We start from the raw sequence: 24,649 nt of genomic DNA, 5'->3' as shown, positions 1-24,649 counted from the left end.
TCTCTTCCAGGCGGTCACTGACATCCTTCCCCTCTCCTTGCAGCCCCGGAGCTGGAGAGATCTCCTGCACTCCGGGCTGAGTAGTCTGCTGCCACAGCAGCTGGTGGGGCCATCCTGCCCTCATATTCTTCTAAATCCTCCTCCAGCTGACTCTTTGACCGACCGTCTGTCGTGAACCCGTACCCCACACATCTCTCTACTATCTGCGCCCGGTTCCAGGTACAAAACCTTCCTGAGCGTTGACTCATGGTGCCACTGGGGTATAGGTCCAGAGACCAGTGAATTATCTCGTGCTTCTTTGGAAGTGTGTGTAAGTTGCCACTTGTCTGAGGAGCTTGCAATCTGCAAGGTCCTCACTATATTACAGAACACTGCAATATAGGCTCAATCAGTATCTCACCAGCTGCCACCAGTTTTAAACACCTGTGACGGGAGACGCGCTTAATAACACATTTATATTTCGTGGATCCTGATTGAGCAGAACAGGTTGAGCAAAATAAACTGAGATTTATTCCCTTGAAAGGCAAACACACGACAACTGCAGAATAAACTTAATAATTACACTCACGGGTAGAGGAACAGAGGATAATGTCCAGAAAGATGCAAAGCACCAGGAGATTGTCCTTTAAAATGTAGACCTTTTGCAAATTGCCAAATAAATAGCCAGTTCAATCCTTCTGTGAATGTGCAAAGTCCTTTCTGGTTCTCTGGGATTTGCTGGATCCCCAGGGCTAACGAAATCCTGAAGCAAGGCAAGTTTCCTTGTTGCGATGTTTTTAACCCCTTGCGTTCTGGAATCGTAGCCGCTGTACTCAGGTCTTATCCGCTTGAAGAAATCAGGCAACAGCAACAACAAAACCAGGAATAACACAGGAATGAGGGGTACAGGCCTTTTTAAGGACAAGGGCCTGTGAAGTGTTACATTAGCCTCATCCCATTGGCAAGGAATTATCTTCCTCCTATCAGAACCTGCCAGGTCACATGGGCAAATCCTACAGCCAGCTCAGGTAACTCTGAGCATGCTCAGTAAGCAGCTTGGTAGCACTGCTAAGTAAAAAGGGGCCACTCATTTCTGGGGACGCAACGTCTGGAGTTTGGTCCCAAGGTGTTAAATATCTAGGATGAGTAACAGGATCTGCTACTCAAAACCATCCTGATTAAGTGACACTTTATGAATCTGGGGTCTTTTGATATGCAACTTCCAGAGACTTACAGCTGTGGGCCTAGCAGGCTAGCTTTGAAGCTTGCATAGGCAAGTAACCCAGCTCATAGGTGTCAAAACATTTGGTTCTGGTATACAAAACAAAGGCAGGCAGAAAAAAACAGCATCCTGCCGGTACATATTAACTGCACCAGAAAGGCACTTCATCAAAAATATATGTTTCCCTTATGACAAAGTTATATTTTTAATATGTGTGTACTTGGGGGATTACACTGAGGCGTCACCCCGAAAATCAGGGTGCTGGCTCACTCCGTTCCTAAATTAGCAGTCTTAAAAAGGGGAACAGCATATAATATTAACCCCTTCATCCCCAATACGAAATAGGGGTAACCAGCCGAGCCCACTGCCTTTATTAATGCGCTGATTACCCCCCATTTTCGCCACAGTAGGGGAAAGCCGTGGCACGCCATACCACATGCTGGGAGAGGTAGGGGAAGGCCGTGGCACGCCATACCCCATGCGGGGAGAGGTAGGGGAAGGCCGTGGCACCCCATACCACATACGGGGAGAGGTAGGGGAAGGCCGTGGCACCCCATACCACATACGGGGAGAGGTAGGGGAAGGCCGTGGCACCCCATACCACATGCGGGGAGAGCCCCAGCAAGCAGCGATCTGCAGCCTCCTAGTAGTCGGGACGGGTCCCACATTACACGTCTTCATTAAGTTACCTTTCCTCCAAGTGGGACTAACTCTTCCATGGTCTCCCATAATGCACTGCACAGAACAGGTTTATTTTTTTAACAGAACTTTATTGACAAAACCCAGCCAGACATGTTACTTCTTCTTGGACACTCCCACTGTGCGGCCACGGCGTCCCGTGGTCTTTGTGTGCTGCCCTCGGACACGTAGACTGCAAGGCAAGGAGAGAGGAGTTACAGGCCAAGCAAGCGTTCACTAAAAAAAGTGTCACTAATCCCAGGAGATCCCGAAGCGCCCAACGGACATTATCACCAGGGCCCGACGGACATTATCACCAGGGCCCGACGGACATTATCACCAGGGCCCGACGGACATTATCACCAGGGCCCGACGGACACTATCACCAGGGCCCGACGGACACTATCACCAGGGCCCGACGGACATTATCACCAGGGCCCCCCCAGCGGGATCCTTTCAGCGTCTCCTGCAGTCCGGTCGCCTTTAAAATCATGGTTTTCTCCTGCAGCACTATTCAAAATGGCCACACGGCCTCATGAAGCCACACAGCCACTGTGCATAGTGCTGCAGGAGTGTGGTTTTCTCCTGACCACACAGCCACTGTGCATAGTGCTGCAGGAGTGTGGTTTTCTCCTGGCCACACAGCCACTGTGCATAGTGCTGCAGGAGTGTGGTTTTCTCCTGGCCACACAGCCACTGTGCATAGTGCTGCAGGAGTGTGGTTTTCTCCTGACCACACAGCCACTGTGCATAGTGCTGCAGGAGTGTGGTTTTCTCCTGGCCACACAGCCACTGTGCATAGAGCTGCAGGAGTGTGGTTTTCTCCTGGCCACACAGCCACTGTGCATAGTGCTGCAGGAGTGTGGTTTTTAATTCGACAAGACAGCAGGAGACGGGGACACCGCCGCTGGTAAGCAGCCACAATGCAGTCGCCCGGGCGACCACATTTGACCACACGGGCCTGGCCCCCCCAGGACGGAGCCACCACACGGGGGCCTGGCCCCCCCAGGACGGAGCCACCACACGGGGCCTGGCCTCCCCAGGACGGAGCCACCACACGGGCCTGGCCTCCCCAGGACGGAGCCACCACACGGGCCTGGCCCCCCCAGGACGGAGCCACCACACGGGCCTGGCCCCCCCAGGACGGAGCCACCACACGGGCCTGGCCCCCCCAGGACGGAACCACCACACGGGCCTGGCCCCCCCAGGACGGAGCCACCACACGGGGCCTGGCCCCCCCAGGACGGAGCCACCACACGGGCCTGGCCTCCCCAGGACGGAGCCACCACACGGGCCTGGCCTCCCCAGGACGGAGCCACCACACGGGCCTGGCCCCCCCAGGACTGAGCCACCACACGGGCCTGGCCCCCCCAGGACGGAGCCACCACACGGGGCCTGGCCCCCCCAGGACGGAGCCACCACACGGGCCTGGCCTCCCCAGGACGGAGCCACCACACGGGCCTGGCCCCCCCAGGACGGAGCCACCACACGGGCCTGGCCCCCCCAGGACGGAGCCACCACACGGGCCTGGCCCCCCCAGGACGGAGCCACCACACGGGGCCTGGCCCCCCCAGGACGGAGCCACCACACGGGGCCTGGCTCTCCAGGGTGTAGCTACCCCCTGGGCTCTCTGCCCATGTCGGGAACGCCCCGGTCATTCGTTTCAGCCACGCCCCGGTCATTCATCTGGGCTCGTTTTAGTAACGGTTTAAAGCAGACTAAATCGCGGGGACCCCAGCGAGCGGGCGTCGCGGGGACCCCAGCGAGCGGGCGTTCGCGGGGACCCCAGCGAGCGCGTGTCGCGGGGACCCCACTGCAGCGGTCTGGCCTCCCCGGCGGGGGTGTATAATAAGACTGAGTGCCACTCACCCCCAGAAATGGCGCAGCCCGCGGTGCGCCTTTATCTTCTTCAGGCGCTCCAGGTCTTCACGGAGCTTGTTATCCAGACCGTTGGCCAGGACCTGGGAGAGACGATCAGACACACGCAGAGACGATCAGACACACGCAGAGACGATCAGACACACGCAGAGACGATCAGACACACGCAGAGACGATCAGACACACGCAGAGACGATCAGACACACGCAGAGACGATCAGACACACGCAGAGACGATCAGACACACGCAGAGACGATCAGACACACGCAGAGACGATCAGACACACGCAGAGACGATCAGACCACACGCAGAGACGATCAGACACACGCAGAGACGATCAGACACACGCAGAGACGATCAGACACACGCAGAGACGATCAGACACACGCAGAGACGATCAGACACACGCAGAGACGATCAGACACACGCAGAGACGATCAGACACACGCAGAGACGATCAGACACACGCAGAGACGATCAGACACACGCAGAGACGATCAGACACACGCAGAGACGATCAGACACACGCAGAGACGATCAGACACACGCAGAGACGATCAGACACACGCAGAGACGATCAGACACACGCAGAGACAGCTCACACCAGCTCCATGCTAATTATACAACCCAGGGGGAACCCCACTGGACCCTGCGCCCCCCAGAACCTCCCCTGCGCCCCCCAGAACCTCGCCTGCGCCCCCCAGAACCTCCCCTGCGCCCCCATAGAACCTCCCCTGCGCCCCCATAGAACCTCCCCTGCGCCCCCATAGAACCTCCCCTGCGCCCCCATAGAACCTCCCCTGCGCCCCCAGAATCCCCCTTGTCCCAGCTTACCTGGCTGTATTTCCCATCCTTGATGTCTTTCTGCCTATTGAGGAACCAGTCGGGGATTTTGTACTGACGCGGATTCTGCATGATGGTGACGACGCGCTCCACCTGAGGAGAGAGGAGGGGAGTAAGGAGGGAGTGTTGGGGGGGGGGGGAGAAAGCAGAAGGAGAGCTGTTGGGGTGGGGGGGAAAGCAGAAGGAGAGCTGTTGGGGTGGGGGGGAAAGCAGAAGGAGAGCGCGGGTGGGGGGGGAAAGCAGAAGGAGAGCGCGGGTGGGGGGGAAAGCAGAAGGAGAGCGCGGGTGGGGGGGAAAGCAGAAGGAGAGCGCGGGTGGGGGGGAAAGCAGAAGGAGAGCGCGGGTGGGGGGAAAGCAGAAGGAGAGCGCGGGTGGGGGGGAAAGCAGAAGAAGAGCGCGGGTGGGGGGGAAAGCAGAAGAAGAGCGCGGGTGGGGGGGAAAGCAGAAGAAGAGCGCGGGTGGGGGGGGAAAGCAGAAGAAGAGCGCGGGTGGGGGGAAAGCAGAAGAAGAGCGCGGGGTGGGGGGGGAAAGCAGAAGAAGAGCGCGGGTGGGGGGGAAAGCAGAAGAAGAGCGCGGGTGGGGGGGAAAGCAGAAGGAAGAGCGCGGGTGGGGGGGGAAAGCAGAAGGAGAGCGCGGGTGGGGGGGAAAGCAGAAGGAGAGCGCGGGTGGGGGGGAAAGCAGAAGGAGAGCGCGGGTGGGGGGGAAAGCAGAAGGAGAGCGCGGGTGGGGGGGGAAAGCAGAAGGAGAGCGCGGGTGGGGGGGAAAGCAGAAGAAGAGCGCGGGTGGGGGGGAAAGCAGAAGAAGAGCGCGGGTGGGGGGGAAAGCAGAAGAAGAGCGCGGTGGGGGGGAAAGGAGAAGAAGAGCGCGGGTGGGGGGGAAAGCAGAAGAAGAGCGCGGGTGGGGGGGGAAAGCAGAAGAAGAGCGCGGGTGGGGGGGAAAGCAGAAGAAGAGCGCGGGTGGGGGGGAAAGCAGAAGAAGAGCGCGGGTGGGGGGAAAGCAGAAGAAGAGCGCGGGTGGGGGGGAAAGCAGAAGAAGAGCGCGGGTGGGGGGGAAAGCAGAAGAAGAGCGCGGGTGGGGGGGAAAGCAGAAGAAGAGCGCGGGTGGGGGGGAAAGCAGAAGAAGAGCGCGGGTGGGGGGGAAAGCAGAAGAAGAGCGCTGTTGGGGGGAAAGCAGAAGAAGAGCGCGGGTGGGGGGGAAAGCAGAAGAAGAGCGCTGTTGGGGGGAAAGCAGAAGAGGAGCGTTGTTGGGGGGGGGGAAAGCAGAAGAGGAGCGTTGTTGGGGGGGGGGAAAGCAGAAGAGGAGCGTTGTTGGGGGGGGGGGAAAGCAGAAGAGGAGCGTTGTTGGGGGGGGGGGGGAAGCAGAAGAGGAGCGTTGGGGGGGGGGGAAGCAGAAGAGGAGCGTTGGGGGGGGGGGAAGCAGAAGAGGAGCGTTGTTGGGGGGGGAAGCAGAAGAGGAGCGTTGTTGGGGGGGGAAGCAGAAGAGGAGCGTTGTTGGGAGGGGGAAGCAGAAGAGGAGCGTTGTTGGGGGGGGGGGAAGCAGAAGAGGAGCGTTGTTGGGGGGGGGGGAAGCAGAAGAGGAGCGTTGTTGGGGGGGGGGGGAAGCAGAAGAGGAGCGTTGTTGGGGGGGGAAGCAGAAGAGGAGCGTTGTTGGGGGGGGAAGCAGAAGAGGAGCGTTGTTGGGAGGGGGAAGCAGAAGAGGAGCGTTGTTGGGGGGGAGAAGCAGAAGAGCGTTGTTGGGAGGGGAAGCAGAAGAGGAGCGTTGTTGGGGGGGAGAAGCAGAAGAGCGTTGTTGGGAGGGGAAGCAGAAGAGCGTTGTTGGGGGGGAAGCAGAAGAGCGTTGTTGGGGGGGGAAGCAGAAGAGCGTTGTTGGGGGGGAAGCAGAAGAGCGTTGTTGGGGGGGGAAGCAGAAGAGCGTTGGGGGGGGGGGAAGCAGAAGAGCGTTGTTGGGGGGGGGGGAAGCAGAAGAGCGTTGTTGGGAGGGGGGAAGCAGAAGAGCGTTGTTGGGGGGGGGGGAAGCAGAAGAGCGTTGTTGGGAGGGGGGAAGCAGAAGAGCGTTGTTGGGAGGGGGGAAGCAGAAGAGCGTTGTTGGGAGGGGGGAGCAGAAGAGCGTTGTTGGGAGGGGGGAAGCAGAAGAGCGTTGTTGGGAGGGGGGAAGCAGAAGAGCGTTGTTGGGAGGGGGGAAGCAGAAGAGCGTTGTAGGGGGGGGGAAGCAGAAGAGCGTTGTTGGGGGGGGGGGAAGCAGAAGAGCGTTGTTGGGGGGGGGAAGCAGAAGAGTGTTGTTGGGGGGGGAAAGCAGAAGAGTGTTGGGGGGGGAAGCAGAAGAGTGTTGGGGGGGGGAAGCAGAAGAGTTGTTGGGGGGGGGGGGAAGCAGAAGAGTGTTGTTGGGGGGGGAAGCAGAAGAGTGTTGGGGGGGAGGTAGAAGAGTGTTGTTGGGGGGGGTAGAAGAGTGTTGTTGTTGGGGGAAGCAGAAGAGTGTTGTTGGGGGGGGGGGAAGCAGAAGAGTGTTGTTGGGGGGGGAAGCAGAAGAGCGTTGTTGGGAGGGGGAGAAGCAGAAAAGCTTTGTTGGGAGGGGGAGAAGCAGAAGAGCTTTGTTGGGAGGGGGAGAAGCAGAAGAGCGTTGTTGGGAGGGGGAGAAGCAGAAGAGCGTTGTTGGGAGGGGGAGAAGCAGAAGAGCGTTGTTGAGAGGGGGGGAAGCAGAAGAGCGTTGTTGGGAGGGGGGAAGCAGAAGAGCGTTGTTGGGAGGGGGGGAAGCAGAAGAGCGTTGTTGGGAGGGGGGGAAGCAGAAGAGCGTTGTTGGGAGGGGGGGAAGCAGAAGAGCGTTGTTGGGAGGGGGAGAAGCAGAAGAGCGTTGTTGGGAGGGGGGGAAGCAGAAGAGCGTTGTTGGGAGGGGGGGAAGCAGAAGAGCGTTGTTGGGAGGGGGGAAGCAGAAGAGCGTTGTTGGGAGGGGGGAAGCAGAAGAGCGTTGTTGGGAGGGGGGGAAGCAGAAGAGTGTTGTTGGGGGGGGGGGGGGGAAAGCAGAAGAGTGTTGTTGGGGGGGGGGGAGAAGCAGAAGAGCATTGTTGGGAGGGGGGGAAGCAGAAGAGTGTTGTTGGGGGGGGGGAAGCAGAAGAGCGTTGGGGAGGCAGGAGAACGCCACAGTGAGTGCGCGACACGGCGCCATGCTCTTACCTCATCCTCCGTCAGTTCTCCTGCGCGCTTCGTCAGATCGATATCAGCTTTACGTAGAACCACGTGAGCGTAACGGCGTCCCACGCCCTGCGAGAGAGAGAGAGTGTGTTACAGGGAGCGGAGAGACCGACACAGGGGACAGTGACCACTAGAGAGAACAGTGTGACATTAACACTGCGAGAGGGGACAGTGTGACATTAACAATGCGAGAGGGAACAGCGAGGGTCCCCCAGCGACAGAATAGGGACAGAGTCACAGCGAGGGTCCCCCAGGGACAGAGTCACAGCGAGGGTCCCCCAGGGACAGAATAGGGACAGAGTCACAGCGAGGGTCCCCCAGGGACAGAATAGGGACAGAGTCACAGCGAGGGTCCCCCAGGGACAGAGTCACAGCGAGGGTCCCCCAGCGACAGAATAGGGACAGAGTCACAGCGAGGGTCCCCCAGCGACAGAATAGGGACAGAGTCACAGCGAGGGTCCCCCAGCGACAGAATAGGGACAGAGTCACAGCGAGGGTCCCCCAGCGACAGAATAGGGACAGAGTCACAGCGAGGGTCCCCCAGCGACAGAATAGGGACAGAGTCACAGCGAGGGTCCCCCAGCGACAGAATGGGGACAGAGTCACAGCGAGGGTCCCCCAGCGACAGAATGGGGACAGAGTCACAGCGAGGGTCCCCCAGCGACAGAATGGGGACAGAGTCACAGCGAGGGTCCCCCAGCGACAGAATGGGGACAGAGTCACAGCGAGACACCCCCAGCGACAGAATGGGGACAGAGTCACAGCGAGACACCCCCAGCGACAGAATGGGGACAGAGTCACAGCGAGACACCCCCAGCGACAGAATGGGGACAGAGTCACAGCGAGACACCCCCAGCGACAGAATGGGGACAGAGTCACAGCGAGACACCCCCAGCGACAGAATGGGGACAGAGTCACAGCGAGGGTCCCCCAGCGACAGAATGGGGACAGAGTCACAGCGAGGGTCCCCCAGCGACAGAATGGGGACAGAGTCACAGCGAGGGTCCCCCAGCGACAGAATGGGGACAGAGTCACAGCGAGGGTCCCCCAGCGACAGAATGGGGACAGAGTCACAGCGAGGGTCCCCCAGCGACAGAATGGGGACAGAGTCACAGCGAGGGTCCCCCAGCGACAGAATGGGGACAGAGTCACAGCGAGGGTCCCCCAGCGACAGAATGGGGACAGAGTCACAGCGAGGGTCCCCCAGCGACAGAATGGGGACAGAGTCACAGCGAGGGTCCCCCAGCGACAGAATGGGGACAGAGTCACAGCGAGGGTCCCCCAGCGACAGAATGGGGACAGAGTCACAGCGAGGGTCCCCCAGCGACAGAATGGGGACAGAGTCACAGCGAGGGTCCCCCAGCGACAGAATGGGGACAGAGTCACAGCGAGGGTCCCCCAGCGACAGAATGGGGACAGAGTCACAGCGAGGGTCCCCCAGCGACCGAATGGGGACAGAGTCACAGCGAGGGTCCCCCAGCGACCGAATGGGGACAGAGTCACAGCGAGGGTCCCCCAGCGACCGAATGGGGACAGAGTCACAGCGAGGGTCCCCCAGCGACCGAATGGGGACAGAGTCACAGCGAGGGTCCCCCAGCGACCGAATGGGGACAGAGTCACAGCGAGGGTCCCCCAGCGACCGAATGGGGACAGAGTCACAGCGAGGGTCCCCCAGCGACCGAATGGGGACAGAGTCACAGCGAGGGTCCCCCAGCGACCGAATAGGGACAGAGTCACAGCGAGGGTCCCCCAGCGACAGAATAGGGACAGAGTCACAGCGAGGGTCCCCCAGCGACAGAATAGGGACAGAGTCACAGCGAGGGTCCCCCAGCGACAGAATAGGGACAGAGTCACAGCGAGGGTCCCCCAGCGACAGAATAGGGACAGAGTCACAGCGAGGGTCCCCCAGCGACAGAATAGGGACAGAGTCACAGCGAGGGTCCCCCAGCGACAGAATAGGGACAGAGTCACAGCGAGGGTCCCCCAGCGACAGAATAGGGACAGAGTCACAGCGAGGGTCCCCCAGCGACAGAATAGGGACAGAGTCACAGCGAGGGTCCCCCAGCGACAGAATAGGGACAGAGTCACAGCGAGGGTCCCCCAGCGACAGAATAGGGACAGAGTCACAGCGAGGGTCCCCCAGCGACAGAATAGGGACAGAGTCACAGCGAGGGTCCCCCAGCGACAGAATAGGGACAGAGTCACAGCGAGGGTCCCCCAGCGACAGAATAGGGACAGAGTCACAGCGAGGGTCCCCCAGCGACAGAATAGGGACAGAGTCACAGCGAGGGTCCCCCAGCGACAGAATAGGGACAGAGTCACAGCGAGGGTCCCCCAGCGACAGAATAGGGACAGAGTCACAGCGAGGGTCCCCCAGCGACAGAATAGGGACAGAGTCACAGCGAGGGTCCCCCAGCGACAGAATAGGGACAGAGTCACAGCGAGGGTCCCCCAGCGACAGAATAGGGACAGAGTCACAGCGAGGGTCCCCCAGCGACAGAATAGGGACAGAGTCACAGCGAGGGTCCCCCAGCGACAGAATAGGGACAGAGTCACAGCGAGGGTCCCCCAGCGACAGAATAGGGACAGAGTCACAGCGAGGGTCCCCCAGCGACAGAATAGGGACAGAGTCACAGCGAGGGTCCCCCAGCGACAGAATAGGGACAGAGTCACAGCGAGGGTCCCCCAGCGACAGAATAGGGACAGAGTCACAGCGAGGGTCCCCCAGCGACAGAATAGGGACAGAGTCACAGCGAGGGTCCCCCAGCGACAGAGTCACAGCAAGGGTCCCCCAGGGACAGAATAGGGACAGAGTCACAGCGAGACACCCCCAGCGACAGAATAGGGACAGAGTCACAGCGAGGGTCCCCCAGCGACAGAATAGGGACAGAGTCACAGTGAGGGTCCCCCAGCGACAGAATAGGGACAGAGTCACAGCGAGGGTCCCCCAGCGACAGAATAGGGACAGAGTCACAGCAAGGGTCCCCCAGAGACAGAATAGGGACAGAGTCACAGCGAGGGTCCCCCAGGGACAGAATAGGGACAGAGTCACAGCGAGGGTCCCCCAGCGACAGAATAGGGACAGAGTCACAGCGAGGGTCCCCCAGCGACAGAATAGGGACAGAGTCACAGCGAGGGTCCCCCAGCGACAGAATAGGGACAGAGTCACAGCGAGGGTCCCCCAGCGACAGAGTCACAGCGAGGGTCCCCAGGGACAGAGTCACAGCGAGGGTCCCCAGGGACAGAGTCACAGTGAGGGTCCCCAGGGACAGAGTCACAGTGAGGGTCCCCAGGGACAGAGTCACAGTGAGGGTCCCCAGGGACAGAGTCACAGTGAGGGTCCCCAGGGACAGAGTCACAGTGAGGGTCCCCAGGGACAGAGTCACAGTGAGGGTCCCCAGGGACAGAGTCACAGTGAGGGTCCCCAGGGACAGAGTCACAGTGAGGGTCCCCAGGGACAGAGTCACAGTGAGGGTCCCCAGGGACAGAGTCACAGCGAGGGTCCCCCAGCGACAGAATAGGGACAGAGTCATAGCGAGGGTCCCCCAGGGACAGAGTCACAGCGAGGGTCCCCCAGCGACAGAATAGGGACAGAGTCACAGCGAGACTCCCCCAGCGACAGAATAGGGACAGAGTCACAGCGAGACTCCCCCATCGACAGAATAGGGACAGAGTCACAGCGAGGGTCCCCCAGCGACAGAATAGGGACAGAGTCATAGCGAGGGTCCCCCAGGGACAGAGTCACAGCGAGGGTCCCCCAGCGACAGAATAGGGACAGAGTCACAGCGAGACTCCCCCAGCGACAGAATAGGGACAGAGTCACAGCGAGGGTCCCCCAGCGACAGAATAGGGACAGAGTCACAGCGAGGGTCCCCCAGCGACAGAATAGGGACAGAGTCACAGCGAGGGTCCCCCAGCGACAGAATAGGGACAGAGTCACAGCGAGGGTCCCCCAGCGACAGAATAGGGACAGAGTCACAGCGAGGGTCCCCCAGCGACAGAATAGGGACAGAGTCACAGCGAGGGTCCCCCAGCGACAGAATAGGGACAGAGTCACAGCGAGGGTCCCCCAGCGACAGAATAGGGACAGAGTCACAGCGAGGGTCCCCCAGCGACAGAATAGGGACAGAGTCACAGCGAGGGTCCCCCAGCGACAGAATAGGGACAGAGTCACAGCGAGGGTCCCCCAGCGACAGAATAGGGACAGAGTCACAGCGAGGGTCCCCCAGCGACAGAATAGGGACAGAGTCACAGCGAGGGTCCCCCAGCGACAGAATAGGGACAGAGTCACAGCGAGGGTCCCCCAGCGACAGAATAGGGACAGAGTCACAGCGAGGGTCCCCCAGCGACAGAATAGGGACAGAGTCACAGCGAGGGTCCCCCAGCGACAGAATAGGGACAGAGTCACAGCGAGGGTCCCCCAGCGACAGAATAGGGACAGAGTCACAGCGAGGGTCCCCCAGCGACAGAATAGGGACAGAGTCACAGCGAGGGTCCCCCAGCGACAGAATAGGGACAGAGTCACAGCGAGGGTCCCCCAGCGACAGAATAGGGACAGAGTCACAGCGAGGGTCCCCCAGCGACAGAATAGGGACAGAGTCACAGCGAGGGTCCCCCAGCGACAGAATAGGGACAGAGTCACAGCGAGGGTCCCCCAGCGACAGAATAGGGACAGAGTCACAGCGAGGGTCCCCAGCGACAGAATAGGGACAGAGTCACAGCGAGGGTCCCCAGCGACAGAGTCACAGCGAGGGTCCCCCAGCGACAGAATAGGGACAGAGTCACAGCGAGGGTCCCCCAGCGACAGAATAGGGACAGAGTCACAGCGAGGGTCCCCCAGCGACAGAATAGGGACAGAGTCACAGCGAGGGTCCCCCAGCGACAGAATAGGGACAGAGTCACAGCGAGGGTCCCCCAGCGACAGAATAGGGACAGAGTCACAGCGAGGGTCCCCCAGGGACAGAGTCACAGCAAGGGTCCCCCAGGGACAGAATAGGGACAGAGTCACAGCGAGACACCCCCAGCGACAGAATAGGGACAGAGTCACAGCGAGGGTCCCCCAGCGACAGAATAGGGACAGAGTCACAGCGAGGGTCCCCCAGCGACAGAATAGGGACAGAGTCACAGCGAGGGTCCCCCAGCGACAGAATAGGGACAGAGTCACAGCGAGGGTCCCCCAGAGACAGAATAGGGACAGAGTCACAGTGAGGGTCCCCCAGGGACAGAATAGGGACAGAGTCACAGCGAGGGTCCCCCAGCGACAGAATAGGGACAGAGTCACAGCGAGGGTCCCCCAGCGACAGAATAGGGACAGAGTCACAGCGAGGGTCCCCCAGCGACAGAGTCACAGCGAGGGTCCCCCAGCGACAGAGTCACAGCGAGGGTCCCCAGGGACAGAGTCACAGTGAGGGTCCCCAGGGACAGAGTCACAGTGAGGGTCCCCAGGGACAGAGTCACAGTGAGGGTCCCCAGGGACAGAGTCACAGTGAGGGTCCCCAGGGACAGAGTCACAGTGAGGGTCCCCAGGGACAGAGTCACAGTGAGGGTCCCCAGGGACAGAGTCACAGTGAGGGTCCCCAGGGACAGAGTCACAGTGAGGGTCCCCAGGGACAGAGTCACAGCGAGGGTCCCCCAGCGACAGAATAGGGACAGAGTCACAGCGAGGGTCCCCCAGCGACAGAATAGGGACAGAGTCACAGCGAGGGTCCCCCAGCGACAGAATAGGGACAGAGTCACAGCGAGGGTCCCCAGCGACAGAATAGGGACAGAGTCACAGCGAGGGTCCCCAGCGACAGAATAGGGACAGAGTCACAGCGAGGGTCCCCCAGCGACAGAATAGGGACAGAGTCACAGCGAGGGTCCCCCAGCGACAGAATAGGGACAGAGTCACAGCGAGGGTCCCCCAGCGACAGAATAGGGACAGAGTCACAGCGAGGGTCCCCCAGCGACAGAATAGGGACAGAGTCACAGCGAGGGTCCCCCAGCGACAGAATAGGGACAGAGTCACAGCGAGGGTCCCCCAGGGACAGAGTCACAGCAAGGGTCCCCCAGGGACAGAATAGGGACAGAGTCACAGCGAGACACCCCCAGCGACAGAATAGGGACAGAGTCACAGCGAGGGTCCCCCAGCAACAGAATAGGGACAGAGTCACAGCGAGACTCCCCCAGCGACAGAATAGGGACAGAGTCACAGTGAGGGTCCCCCAGCGACAGAATAGGGACAGAGTCACAGCGAGGGTCCCCCAGCGACAGAATAGGGACAGAGTCACAGCGAGGGTCCCCCAGAGACAGAATAGGGACAGAGTCACAGCGAGGGTCCCCCAGAGACAGAATAGGGACAGAGTCACAGTGAGGGTCCCCCAGGGACAGAATAGGGACAGAGTCACAGCGAGGGTCCCCCAGCGACAGAATAGGGACAGAGTCACAGCGAGGGTCCCCCAGCGACAGAATAGGGACAGAGTCACAGCGAGGGTCCCCCAGCGACAGAGTCACAGCGAGGGTCCCCCAGCGACAGAATAGGGACAGAGTCACAGCGAGGGTCCCCCAGCGACAGAATAGGGACAGAGTCACAGCGAGGGTCCCCCAGCGACAGAATAGGGACAGAGTCACAGCGAGGGTCCCCCAGCGACAGAATAGGGACAGAGTCACAGCGAGGGTCCCCCAGCGACAGAATAGGGACAGAGTCACAGCGAGGGTCCCCCAGCGACAGAATAGGGACAGAGTCACAGCGAGGGTCCCCCAGCGACAGAATAGGGACAGAGTCACAGCGAGGGTCCCCAGCGACAGAATAGGGACAGAGTCACAGCGAGGGTCCCCAGCGACAGAGTCACAGCGAGGGTCCCCCAGCGACAGAATAGGGACAGAGTCACAGCGAGGGTCCCCCAGCGACAGAATAGGGACAGAGTCACAGCGAGGGTCCCCCAGCGACAGAATAGGGACAGAGTCACAGCGAGGGTCCCCCAGCGACAGAATAGGGACAGAGTCACAGCGAGGGTCCCCCAGCGACAGAATAGGGACAGAGTCACAGCGAGGGTCCCCCAGGGACAGAGTCACAGCAAGGGTCCCCCAGGGACAGAATAGGGACAGAGTCACAGCGAGACACCCCCAGCGACAGAATAGGGACAGAGTCACAGCGAGGGTCCCCCAGCGACAGAATAGGGACAGAGTCACAGCGAGGGTCCCCCAGCGACAGAATAGGGACAGAGTCACAGCGAGGGTCCCCCAGCGACAGAATAGGGACAGAGTCACAGCGAGGGTCCCCCAGAGACAGAATAGGGACAGAGTCACAGTGAGGGTCCCCCAGGGACAGAATAGGGACAGAGTCACAGCGAGGGTCCCCCAGCGACAGAATAGGGACAGAGTCACAGCGAGGGTCCCCCAGCGACAGAATAGGGACAGAGTCACAGCGAGGGTCCCCCAGCGACAGAGTCACAGCGAGGGTCCCCCAGCGACAGAGTCACAGCGAGGGTCCCCAGGGACAGAGTCACAGTGAGGGTCCCCAGGGACAGAGTCACAGTGAGGGTCCCCAGGGACAGAGTCACAGTGAGGGTCCCCAGGGACAGAGTCACAGTGAGGGTCCCCAGGGACAGAGTCACAGTGAGGGTCCCCAGGGACAGAGTCACAGTGAGGGTCCCCAGGGACAGAGTCACAGTGAGGGTCCCCAGGGACAGAGTCACAGTGAGGGTCCCCAGGGACAGAGTCACAGCGAGGGTCCCCCAGCGACAGAATAGGGACAGAGTCACAGCGAGGGTCCCCCAGCGACAGAATAGGGACAGAGTCACAGCGAGGGTCCCCCAGCGACAGAATAGGGACAGAGTCACAGCGAGGGTCCCCAGCGACAGAATAGGGACAGAGTCACAGCGAGGGTCCCCAGCGACAGAATAGGGACAGAGTCACAGCGAGGGTCCCCCAGCGACAGAATAGGGACAGAGTCACAGCGAGGGTCCCCCAGCGACAGAATAGGGACAGAGTCACAGCGAGGGTCCCCCAGCGACAGAATAGGGACAGAGTCACAGCGAGGGTCCCCCAGCGACAGAATAGGGACAGAGTCACAGCGAGGGTCCCCCAGCGACAGAATAGGGACAGAGTCACAGCGAGGGTCCCCCAGCGACAGAATAGGGACAGAGTCACAGCGAGGGTCCCCCAGGGACAGAGTCACAGCAAGGGTCCCCCAGGGACAGAATAGGGACAGAGTCACAGCGAGACACCCCCAGCGACAGAATAGGGACAGAGTCACAGCGAGGGTCCCCCAGCAACAGAATAGGGACAGAGTCACAGCGAGACTCCCCCAGCGACAGAATAGGGACAGAGTCACAGTGAGGGTCCCCCAGCGACAGAATAGGGACAGAGTCACAGCGAGGGTCCCCCAGCGACAGAATAGGGACAGAGTCACAGCGAGGGTCCCCCAGAGACAGAATAGGGACAGAGTCACAGTGAGGGTCCCCCAGGGACAGAATAGGGACAGAGTCACAGCGAGGGTCCCCCAGCGACAGAATAGGGACAGAGTCACAGCGAGGGTCCCCCAGCGACAGAATAGGGACAGAGTCACAGCGAGGGTCCCCCAGCGACAGAGTCACAGCGAGGGTCCCCCAGCGACAGAGTCACAGCGAGGGTCCCCAGGGACAGAGTCACAGTGAGGGTCCCCAGGGACAGAGTCACAGTGAGGGTCCCCAGGGACAGAGTCACAGTGAGGGTCCCCAGGGACAGAGTCACAGTGAGGGTCCCCAGGGACAGAGTCACAGTGAGGGTCCCCAGGGACAGAGTCACAGTGAGGGTCCCCAGGGAGAGAGTCACAGTGAGGGTCCCCAGGGAGAGCGTCACAGCGAGGGTCCCCCAGCGACAGAATAGGGACAGAGTCACAGCGAAGGTCCCCCAGCGACAGAATAGGGACAGAGTCACAGCGAGGGTCCCCCAGCGACAGAATAGGGACAGAGTCACAGTGAGGGTCCCCCAGCGACAGAATAGGGACAGAGTCACAGCGAGGGTCCCCCAGCGACAGAATAGGGACAGAGTCACAGTGAGGGTCCCCCAGCGACAGAATAGGGACAGAGTCACAGCGAGGGTCCCCCAGCGACAGAATAGGGACAGAGTCACAGCGAGGGTCCCCCAGCGACAGAATAGGGACAGAGTCACAGCGAGGGTCCCCCAGCGACAGAATAGGGACAGAGTCACAGCGAGGGTCCCCCAGCGACAGAATAGGGACAGAGTCACAGCGAGGGTCCCCCAGCGACAGAGTCAAAGTGAGGGTCCCCCAGCGACAGATTAGGGACAGAGTCACAGCGAGGGTCCCCCAGCGACAGAGTCAAAGTGAGGGTCCCCCAGCGACAGATTAGGGACAGAGTCACAGCGAGGGTCCCCCAGGGACAGAGTCACAGCGAGGGTCCCCCAGGGACAGAATAGGGACAGAGAGGGGGGCACAGTGCCCCTCACTTCTCACCTTGATTGCCGTGATCGCGAACGCGATCTTCCTCCGGCCATCGATATTTGTGTTCAGGACACGCAGAATGTGCTGGAACTTCTCCGGGATAACGAGAGACTGTGGGGACATGTGAACACGCGTGTCAGTACGACCATATACATGCATGTATATATCCAAAGATCTGTGCTCCCCTGCCAACACCGCCTTCCTCTCCCAGTATAACAGCTATAAACCAGCGCAGTCCCAGCCCGTAACCCACCCTACCCAGTATAACCAGCGCAGTCCCAGCACGTAACCCCCCTACCCAGTATAACCAGCGCAGTCCCAGCCCGTAATCCCCCCTACCCAGTATAACCAGCGCAGTCCCAGCCGTAACCCACCCTACCCAGTATAACCAGCGCAGTCCCAGCCCGTAACCCCCCCTACCCAGTATAACCAGCGCAGTCCCAGCCCGTAACCCACCCTACCCAGTATAACCAGCGCAGTCCCAGCCCGAAACCCACCCTACCCAGTATAACCAGCGCAGTCCCAGCCCGTAACCCACCCTACCCAGTATAACCAGCACAGTCCCAGCCCGTAACCCACCCTACCCAGTATAACCAGCCAGTCCCAGCCCGTAACCCACCCTACCCAGTATAACCAGCGCAGTCCCAGCCCGTAACCCACCCTACCCAGTATAAGTAGCACAGTCCCAGCCCGTAACCCACCCTACCCAGTATAACCAGCGCAGTCCCAGCCCGTAACCCACCCTACCCAGTATAACCAGCGCAGTCCCAGCCCGTAACCCACCCTACCCAGTATAACCAGCGCAGTCCCAGCCCGTAACCCCCCTACCCAGTATCCTGGTTAAAGGACAGACAACAGAGGGTTGTCATAAATGGAACTTTTTCAGGTTGGGCTAAAGTCGTGAGTGGAGTACCTCAAGGATCGGTACTGGGACCCCTGCTTTTTAACTTGTTTATTAATGACCTTGAGGTTGGGATCGAGAGCAAAGTCTCCATCTTTGCTGATGATACTAAATTGTGTAAGGTAATAGAATCAGAGCAGGATGTAATTTCTCTTCAGAAGGACTTGGAGAGACTGGAAACGTGGGCAGGTAAATGGCAAATGAGGTTTAATACAGATAAATGTAAGGTTATGCATTTGGGATGCAAGAATAAAAAGGCGACTTACAAATTAAATGGAGATATATTGGGGAATCCTTGATGGAGAAGGATTTAGGAGTGCTTGTAGACAGCAGGCTTAGCAATAGTGCCCAATGTCATGCAGTAGCTGCAAAGGCAAACAAGATCTTATCTTGCATCAAACGGGCAATGGATGGAAGTAAACATAATTATGCCCCTTTACAAAGCATTAGTAAGACCACACCTTGAATATGGAGTACAATTTTAGGCACCAATCCTAAGAAAAGACATTATGGAACTAGAGAGAGTGCAGAGAAGAGCCACCAAATTAATAAAGGGGATGGACATTCTAACTTATGAGAGGCTAGCTAAATTAGATTTATTTACATTAGAAAAGAGGCGGCTAAGAGGGGATATGATAACTTTATACAAATATATTCAGGGACAATACAAGGAGCTTTCAAAAGAACTATTCATCCCACGGGCAGTACAAAGGACTCGGGGCCATCCCTTAAGGTTGGAGGAAAGGAAATTTCACCAGCAACAAAGGAAAGGGTTCTTTACAGTAAGGGCAGTTAAAATGTGGAATTCATTACCCATGGAGACTGTGATGGCAGATACAATAGATTTGTTCAAAAAAAGGTTGGACATCTATTTAGATGGGAAAGGTATACATGGATATACCAAATAAGTATACATGGGAAGGATGTTGATCAAGTGATTAATCCGATTGCCAATTCTTGGAGTCAGGAAGGAATTAATTTTTCCCCTTAATGTGGTTTTTTGTTTGCCTTCCTCTGGATCAATAAGTAAGTATAGATATAGAATAAAGTATCTGTTGTCTAAATTTAGCATAGGTTGAACTTGATGGACGTACGTCTTTTTTCAACCTCATCTACTATGTAACCAGCGAAGTCCCAGCCCGTAACCCCCCTACCCAGTATAACCAGCGCATTCCCAGCCCGTAACCCACCCTACCCAGTATAACCAGCGCAGTCCCAGCCCGTAACCCCCCCTACCCAGTATAACCAGCGCAGTCCCAGCCCGTAACCCCCCTACCCAGTATAACCAGCGCAGTCCCAGCCCGTAACCCACCCTACCCAGTATAACCAGCGCAGTCCCAGCCCGTAACCCCCCTACCCAGTATAACCAGCGCAGTCCCAGCCCGTAACCCACCCTACCCAGTATAACCAGCGCAGTCCCAGCCCGTAACCCACCCTACCCAGCGCAGTCCCAGCCCGTAACCCACCCTACCCAGTATAACCAGCGCAGTCCCAGCCCGTAACCCACCCTACCCAGTATAACCAGCGCAGTCCCAGCCCGTAACCCCCCTACCCAGTATAACCAGCGCTGTCCCAGCCCGTAACCCACCCTACCCAGTATAACCAGCGCAGTCCCAGCCCGTAACCCACCCTACCCAGCGCAGTCCCAGCCCGTAACCCACCCTACCCAGTATAACCAGCGCAGTCCCAGCCCGTAACCCACCCTACCCAGTATAACCAGCGCAGTCCCAGCCCGTAACCCACCCTACCCAGTATAACCAGCGCAGTCCCAGCCCATAACCCCCCTACCCAGTATAACCAGCGCAGTCCCAGCCCGTAACCCCCCTACCCAGTATAACCAGCGCAGTCCCAGCCCGTAACCCCCCCTACCCAGTATAACCAGCGCAGTCCCAGCCCGTAACCCCCCCTACCCAGTATAACCAGCGCAGTCCCAGCCCGTAACCCCCCCTACCCAGTATAACCAGCGCAGTCCCAGCCCGTAACCCCCCTACCCAGTATAACCAGCGCAGTCCCAGCCCGTAACCCCCCTACCCAGTATAACCAGCGCAGTCTTCCTACCCAGTAGAACCAGCGCAGTCCCAGCCCGTAACCCCCCTACCCAGTATAACCAGCGCAGTCCCAGCCCGTAACCCACCCTACCCAGTAGAACCAGCGCAGTCCCAGCTCGTAACCCCCCTACCCAGTATAACCAGCGCAGTCCCAGCCCGTAACCCACCCTACCCAGTATAACCAGCGCAGTCCCAGCCCGTAACCCCCCCTACCCAGTATAACCAGCGCAGTCCCAGCCCGTAACCCACCCTACCCAGTATAACCAGCGCAGTCCCAGCCCGTAACCCACCCTACCCAGTATAACCAGCGCAGTCCCAGCCCGTAACCCCCCCTACCCAGTATAACCAGCGCAGTCCCAGCCCGTAACCCCCCTACCCAGTATAACTAGCGCAGTCCCAGCCCGTAACCCCCCTACCCAGTATAACCAGCGCAGTCCCAGCCCGTAACCCCCCTACCCAGTATAACCAGCACAGTCCCAGCCCGTAACCTACCCTACCCAGTACAACCAGCGCAGTCCCAGCCCGTAACCCCCCCTACCCAGTATAACCAGCACAGTATAACTAGCGCAGTCCCAGCCCGTAACCCCCCTACCCAGTATAACCAGCACAGTCCCAGCCCGTAACCCATCCTACCCAGTATAACCAGCGCAGTCCCAGCCCGTAACCCATCCTACCCAGTATAACCAGCACAGTCCCAGCCCGTAACCCCCCCTACCCAGTATAACCAGCGCAGTCCCAGCCCGTAACCCACCCTACCCAGCGCAGTCCCAGCCCGTAACCCACCCTACCCAGTATAACCAGCGCAGTCCCAGCCCGTAACCCACCCTACCCAGCGCAGTCCCAGCCCGTAACCCACCCTACCCAGTATAACCAGCGCAGTCCCAGACCATAACCCCCCCTACCCAGTATAACCAGCGCAGTCCCAGCCCATAACCCCCCTACCCAGTATAACCAGCGCAGTCCCAGCCCGTAACCCCCCTACCCAGTATAACCAGCGCAGTCCCAGCCGTAACCCCCCCCTACCCAGTATAACCAGCGCAGTCCCAGCCCGTAACCCCCCTACCCAGTATAACCAGCACAGTCCCAGCCCGTAACCCCCCTACCCAGTATAACCAGCGCAGTCCCAGCCCGTAACCCCCCTACCCAGTATAACCAGCGCAGTCCCAGCCCGTAACCCCCCCTACCCAGTATAACCAGCGCAGTCCCAGCCCGTAACCCCCCCTACCCAGTATAACCAGCGCAGTCCCAGCCCGTAACCCATCCTAGCCAGTATAACCAGCGCAGTCCCAGCCCGTAACCCCCCCTACCCAGTATAACCAGCGCAGTCCCAGCCCGTAACCCCCCTACCCAGTATAACCAGCACAGTATAACCAGCGCAGTCCCAGCCCGTAACCCCCCTACCCAGTGAATAACACCCCACATAGCCGCCACCCCCCGTATACAGGCCCAGACATGTCGCCCCGCCGGTAATACATCGCCCCCCGCACGCCTCGGCCCTTCCTGCCCCCGGCCCGCTCCCCCCCGGAGGTCTCGGTTCCCCCCCCGGTTCGGATGGCAGCAGATTGCCGGCGCCCCCCTACTCACCATGGCGGCGGCTTTGGAAAGAGAGAGAAAGAGGAAGTGACGCGTTCCGGGCCTATGTAAACGCCTCCGTCATTTCCGGGAACGTGCATGCAGGGGCCGCCGGGAGTTGTAGTTTAAGTCGGAACCCGGACGTGTGACCGGAAGTGGGGCTGCCTGGGTTTGGTTGGTACCCGGCTGGCAGAGATGGCAGAGGTGAGGTGGTCGGGGGTACCTCGCTACGTCACTTCCGGGAGGGAACTCTGCCCCTGCATGTGACCCTAATACCCCTCATATATCCTTAATACCCCCATATTACAGCACTGTTACCTCTCATATATCCTTAGTACCCCATCACGTCACCCCAATACCTCATATATCCTTAATACCCCCAATCACGTGACACTGTTACCCCTCATGTATCCTTAATACCCCCATCATGCAGCATTGTTACCCCTCATATATCCTTTATACCCCTATCATGCAGCACTATTACCCCTCATATATCCTTAATACCCCTATCATGCAGCACTATTACCCCTCATATATCCTTGGTACTCCCATCACGTGACACTGTTACCCCTCATATATCCTTAGTACTCCCATCACGTGACACTGTTACCCCTCATATATCCTTAGTACCCCCATCACGTGACACTGTTACCCCTCATATATCCTTAGTACCCCCATCACGTGACACTGTTACCCCTCATATATCCTTAGTACCCCCATCACGTGACACTGTTACCCCTCATATATCCTTAGTACCCCCATCACGTGACACTGTTACCCCTCATATATCCTTAGTACTCCCATCACGTGACAATTTACCCCTCATATATCCTTAGTACTCCCATTACGTTACACATCACAGCTGTGGATGTACAGCCCCCTCCCCCCCCCATATCCCCAATTCTCACCTTCCTTATCGCCCTCCCTGTGCCTCCCCCACCTCAGATACATCTCTCTGCTCTTTTTCTTCCCCAATCCCTGTCTAAGTCTCAGAAACCTGTGTACGGTATATCAGTATTACTGCCCTGTGTATATCAGTATTACTGCCCTCTGTATATCAGTATTACTGCCCTCTGTATATCAGTATTACTGCCCTCTGTATATCAGTATTGCTGCCCTGTGTATATCAGTATTGCTGCCCTCTGTATATCAGTATTGCTGCCCTGTGTATATCAGTATTGCTGCCCTGCGTATATCAGTATTACTGCCCTGCGTATATCAGTATTACTGCCCTGCGTATATCAGTATTACTGCCCTGCGTACATCAGTATTACTGCCCTGCGTACATCAGTATTACTGCCCTGCGTACATCAGTATTACTGCCCTGCGTACATCAGTATTACTGCCCTGCGTACATCAGTATTACTGCCCTGCGTACATCAGTATTACTGCCCTGCGTACATCAGTATTACTGCCCTGCGTACATCAGTATTACTGCCCTGCGTACATCAGTATTACTGCCCTGCGTACATCAGTATTACTGCCCTGCGTACATCAGTATTACTGCCCTGCGTACATCAGTATTACTGCCCTGCGTACATCAGTATTACTGCCCTGCGTACATCAGTATTACTGCCCTGCGTACATCAGTATTACTGCCCTGCGTACATCAGTATTACTGCCCTGCGTACATCAGTATTACTGCCCTGCGTACATCAGTATTACTGCCCTGCGTACATCAGTATTACTGCCCTGCGTACATCAGTATTACTGCCCTGCGTACATCAGTATTACTGCCCTGCGTACATCAGTATTACTGCCCTGCGTATATCAGTATTACTGCCCTGCGTATATCAGTATTACTGCCCTGTGTGAGTTGGATCACACCAAATGTCTGCAGAGTATCTGTCCCCGTCCAAATTGGTTTCCTACGTAGGTAGTGCATGCACGAGAAAAATCACACTGACTCCAAAGTTCAGAATGATAATGCTTCCTTTATTGCTACAGCCCACTGTTTCTTATATAGGGACTGAGGGGAGAGATTGTATGCAAAAAAAGGAGCTGTCTTATCTAAGGGTCTAAGGGTTGTGTGCAAATGCACAGGTCAGTGTCTCATTGGTTCTTGTTAGGTCATGTCCTTGTATGGTCTTGTTATTGTAGTTTATGGTCTTGTTATTGTAGTTTAGTGGACACATCAGCTTTTGGGTGCAATTCTGGGTTGGGTGCCATCTTCCATACTTGATGGGAGGGGGAGCTGCGGTAGCCATTTTGAGTAAGGATCATAGGCATAGCAAGGTACACATTACAGATGAAGAAATAGGTATTTTATTCAATCCATCACAGCCCCCCCTTGAAATGTCTATTTCTGAGTCTGTCCCTAGATGTGTACTAACTCATCTGTCCAGATGTGCCTGGGAACTCTTTTGTGCTGTACGTTAGACGAGTCATGGCTTGTCCATGACCCCCCCTTGCCACAGACTTTGCACATAAGGAAGTCAGATGCTGTCCCTATGGGTTTATACTATTGTACTTAACTGGGAGGGACCGTAACAGAGTAAATGGACCATCTTCCGAGAGTGGAGTATTATTATCTGACTGCAGAAAAAAGGTAGGAGTGCTATTGTCAACAGCTTTGATCATAAGCTTTTTAAAACATGGGAGAACACAGCAGACAATAATCACAAGCAAGACAAAAATAATAACTATTGCGATGCCTATTTGGGCAAGAATCTTTTTCCATCCTGTTAGCCAACCAAAATACTGGTCCCATGGGTCAGTAATCCCGGAATTCTTCTTGAGTTCAATTGACAGTTCTTCTAATTTCTTAATGGCTAATGTGACTTTACCATTGGGGCCGGTGTTATCGGGAATGTAGGTGCAACAGGTTCCTGTACCCTCAATCATCTTGCAAACACCTCCCTTCTCGGCTAGAATCATATCTAAAGCCATTCTATTCTGGAAGGTCATATAAGATGTTGG

General features: G+C 58.0%; 1 protein-coding gene across 1 annotated transcript; it reads right to left on the bottom strand.

Moving 5' to 3' along the window:
- Nucleotides 1-1,950: 1,950 nt before the first annotated feature.
- RPS18 (ribosomal protein S18) lies at nucleotides 1,951-21,863 on the bottom strand. Its single transcript, XM_075580931.1, has 6 exons — nucleotides 21,743-21,863; nucleotides 17,222-17,320; nucleotides 7,768-7,854; nucleotides 4,592-4,693; nucleotides 3,749-3,840; nucleotides 1,951-2,072 (listed from the first exon to the last, which is right to left on the bottom strand). The coding sequence occupies exons 1-6, from the start codon at nucleotides 21,743-21,745 to the stop codon at nucleotides 1,997-1,999; spliced, it is 459 nt and encodes a 152-aa protein (XP_075437046.1). The 5' UTR covers nucleotides 21,746-21,863; the 3' UTR covers nucleotides 1,951-1,996.
- Between the last annotated feature and the right edge of the window lie 2,786 nt (nucleotides 21,864-24,649).

Source organism: Ascaphus truei (assembly GCF_040206685.1).
Source record: "Ascaphus truei isolate aAscTru1 chromosome 20 unlocalized genomic scaffold, aAscTru1.hap1 SUPER_20_unloc_3, whole genome shotgun sequence".
Classification (NCBI taxonomy): domain Eukaryota; kingdom Metazoa; phylum Chordata; class Amphibia; order Anura; family Ascaphidae; genus Ascaphus; species Ascaphus truei.
This window is presented reverse-complemented; position numbering and strand designations above follow the sequence as displayed.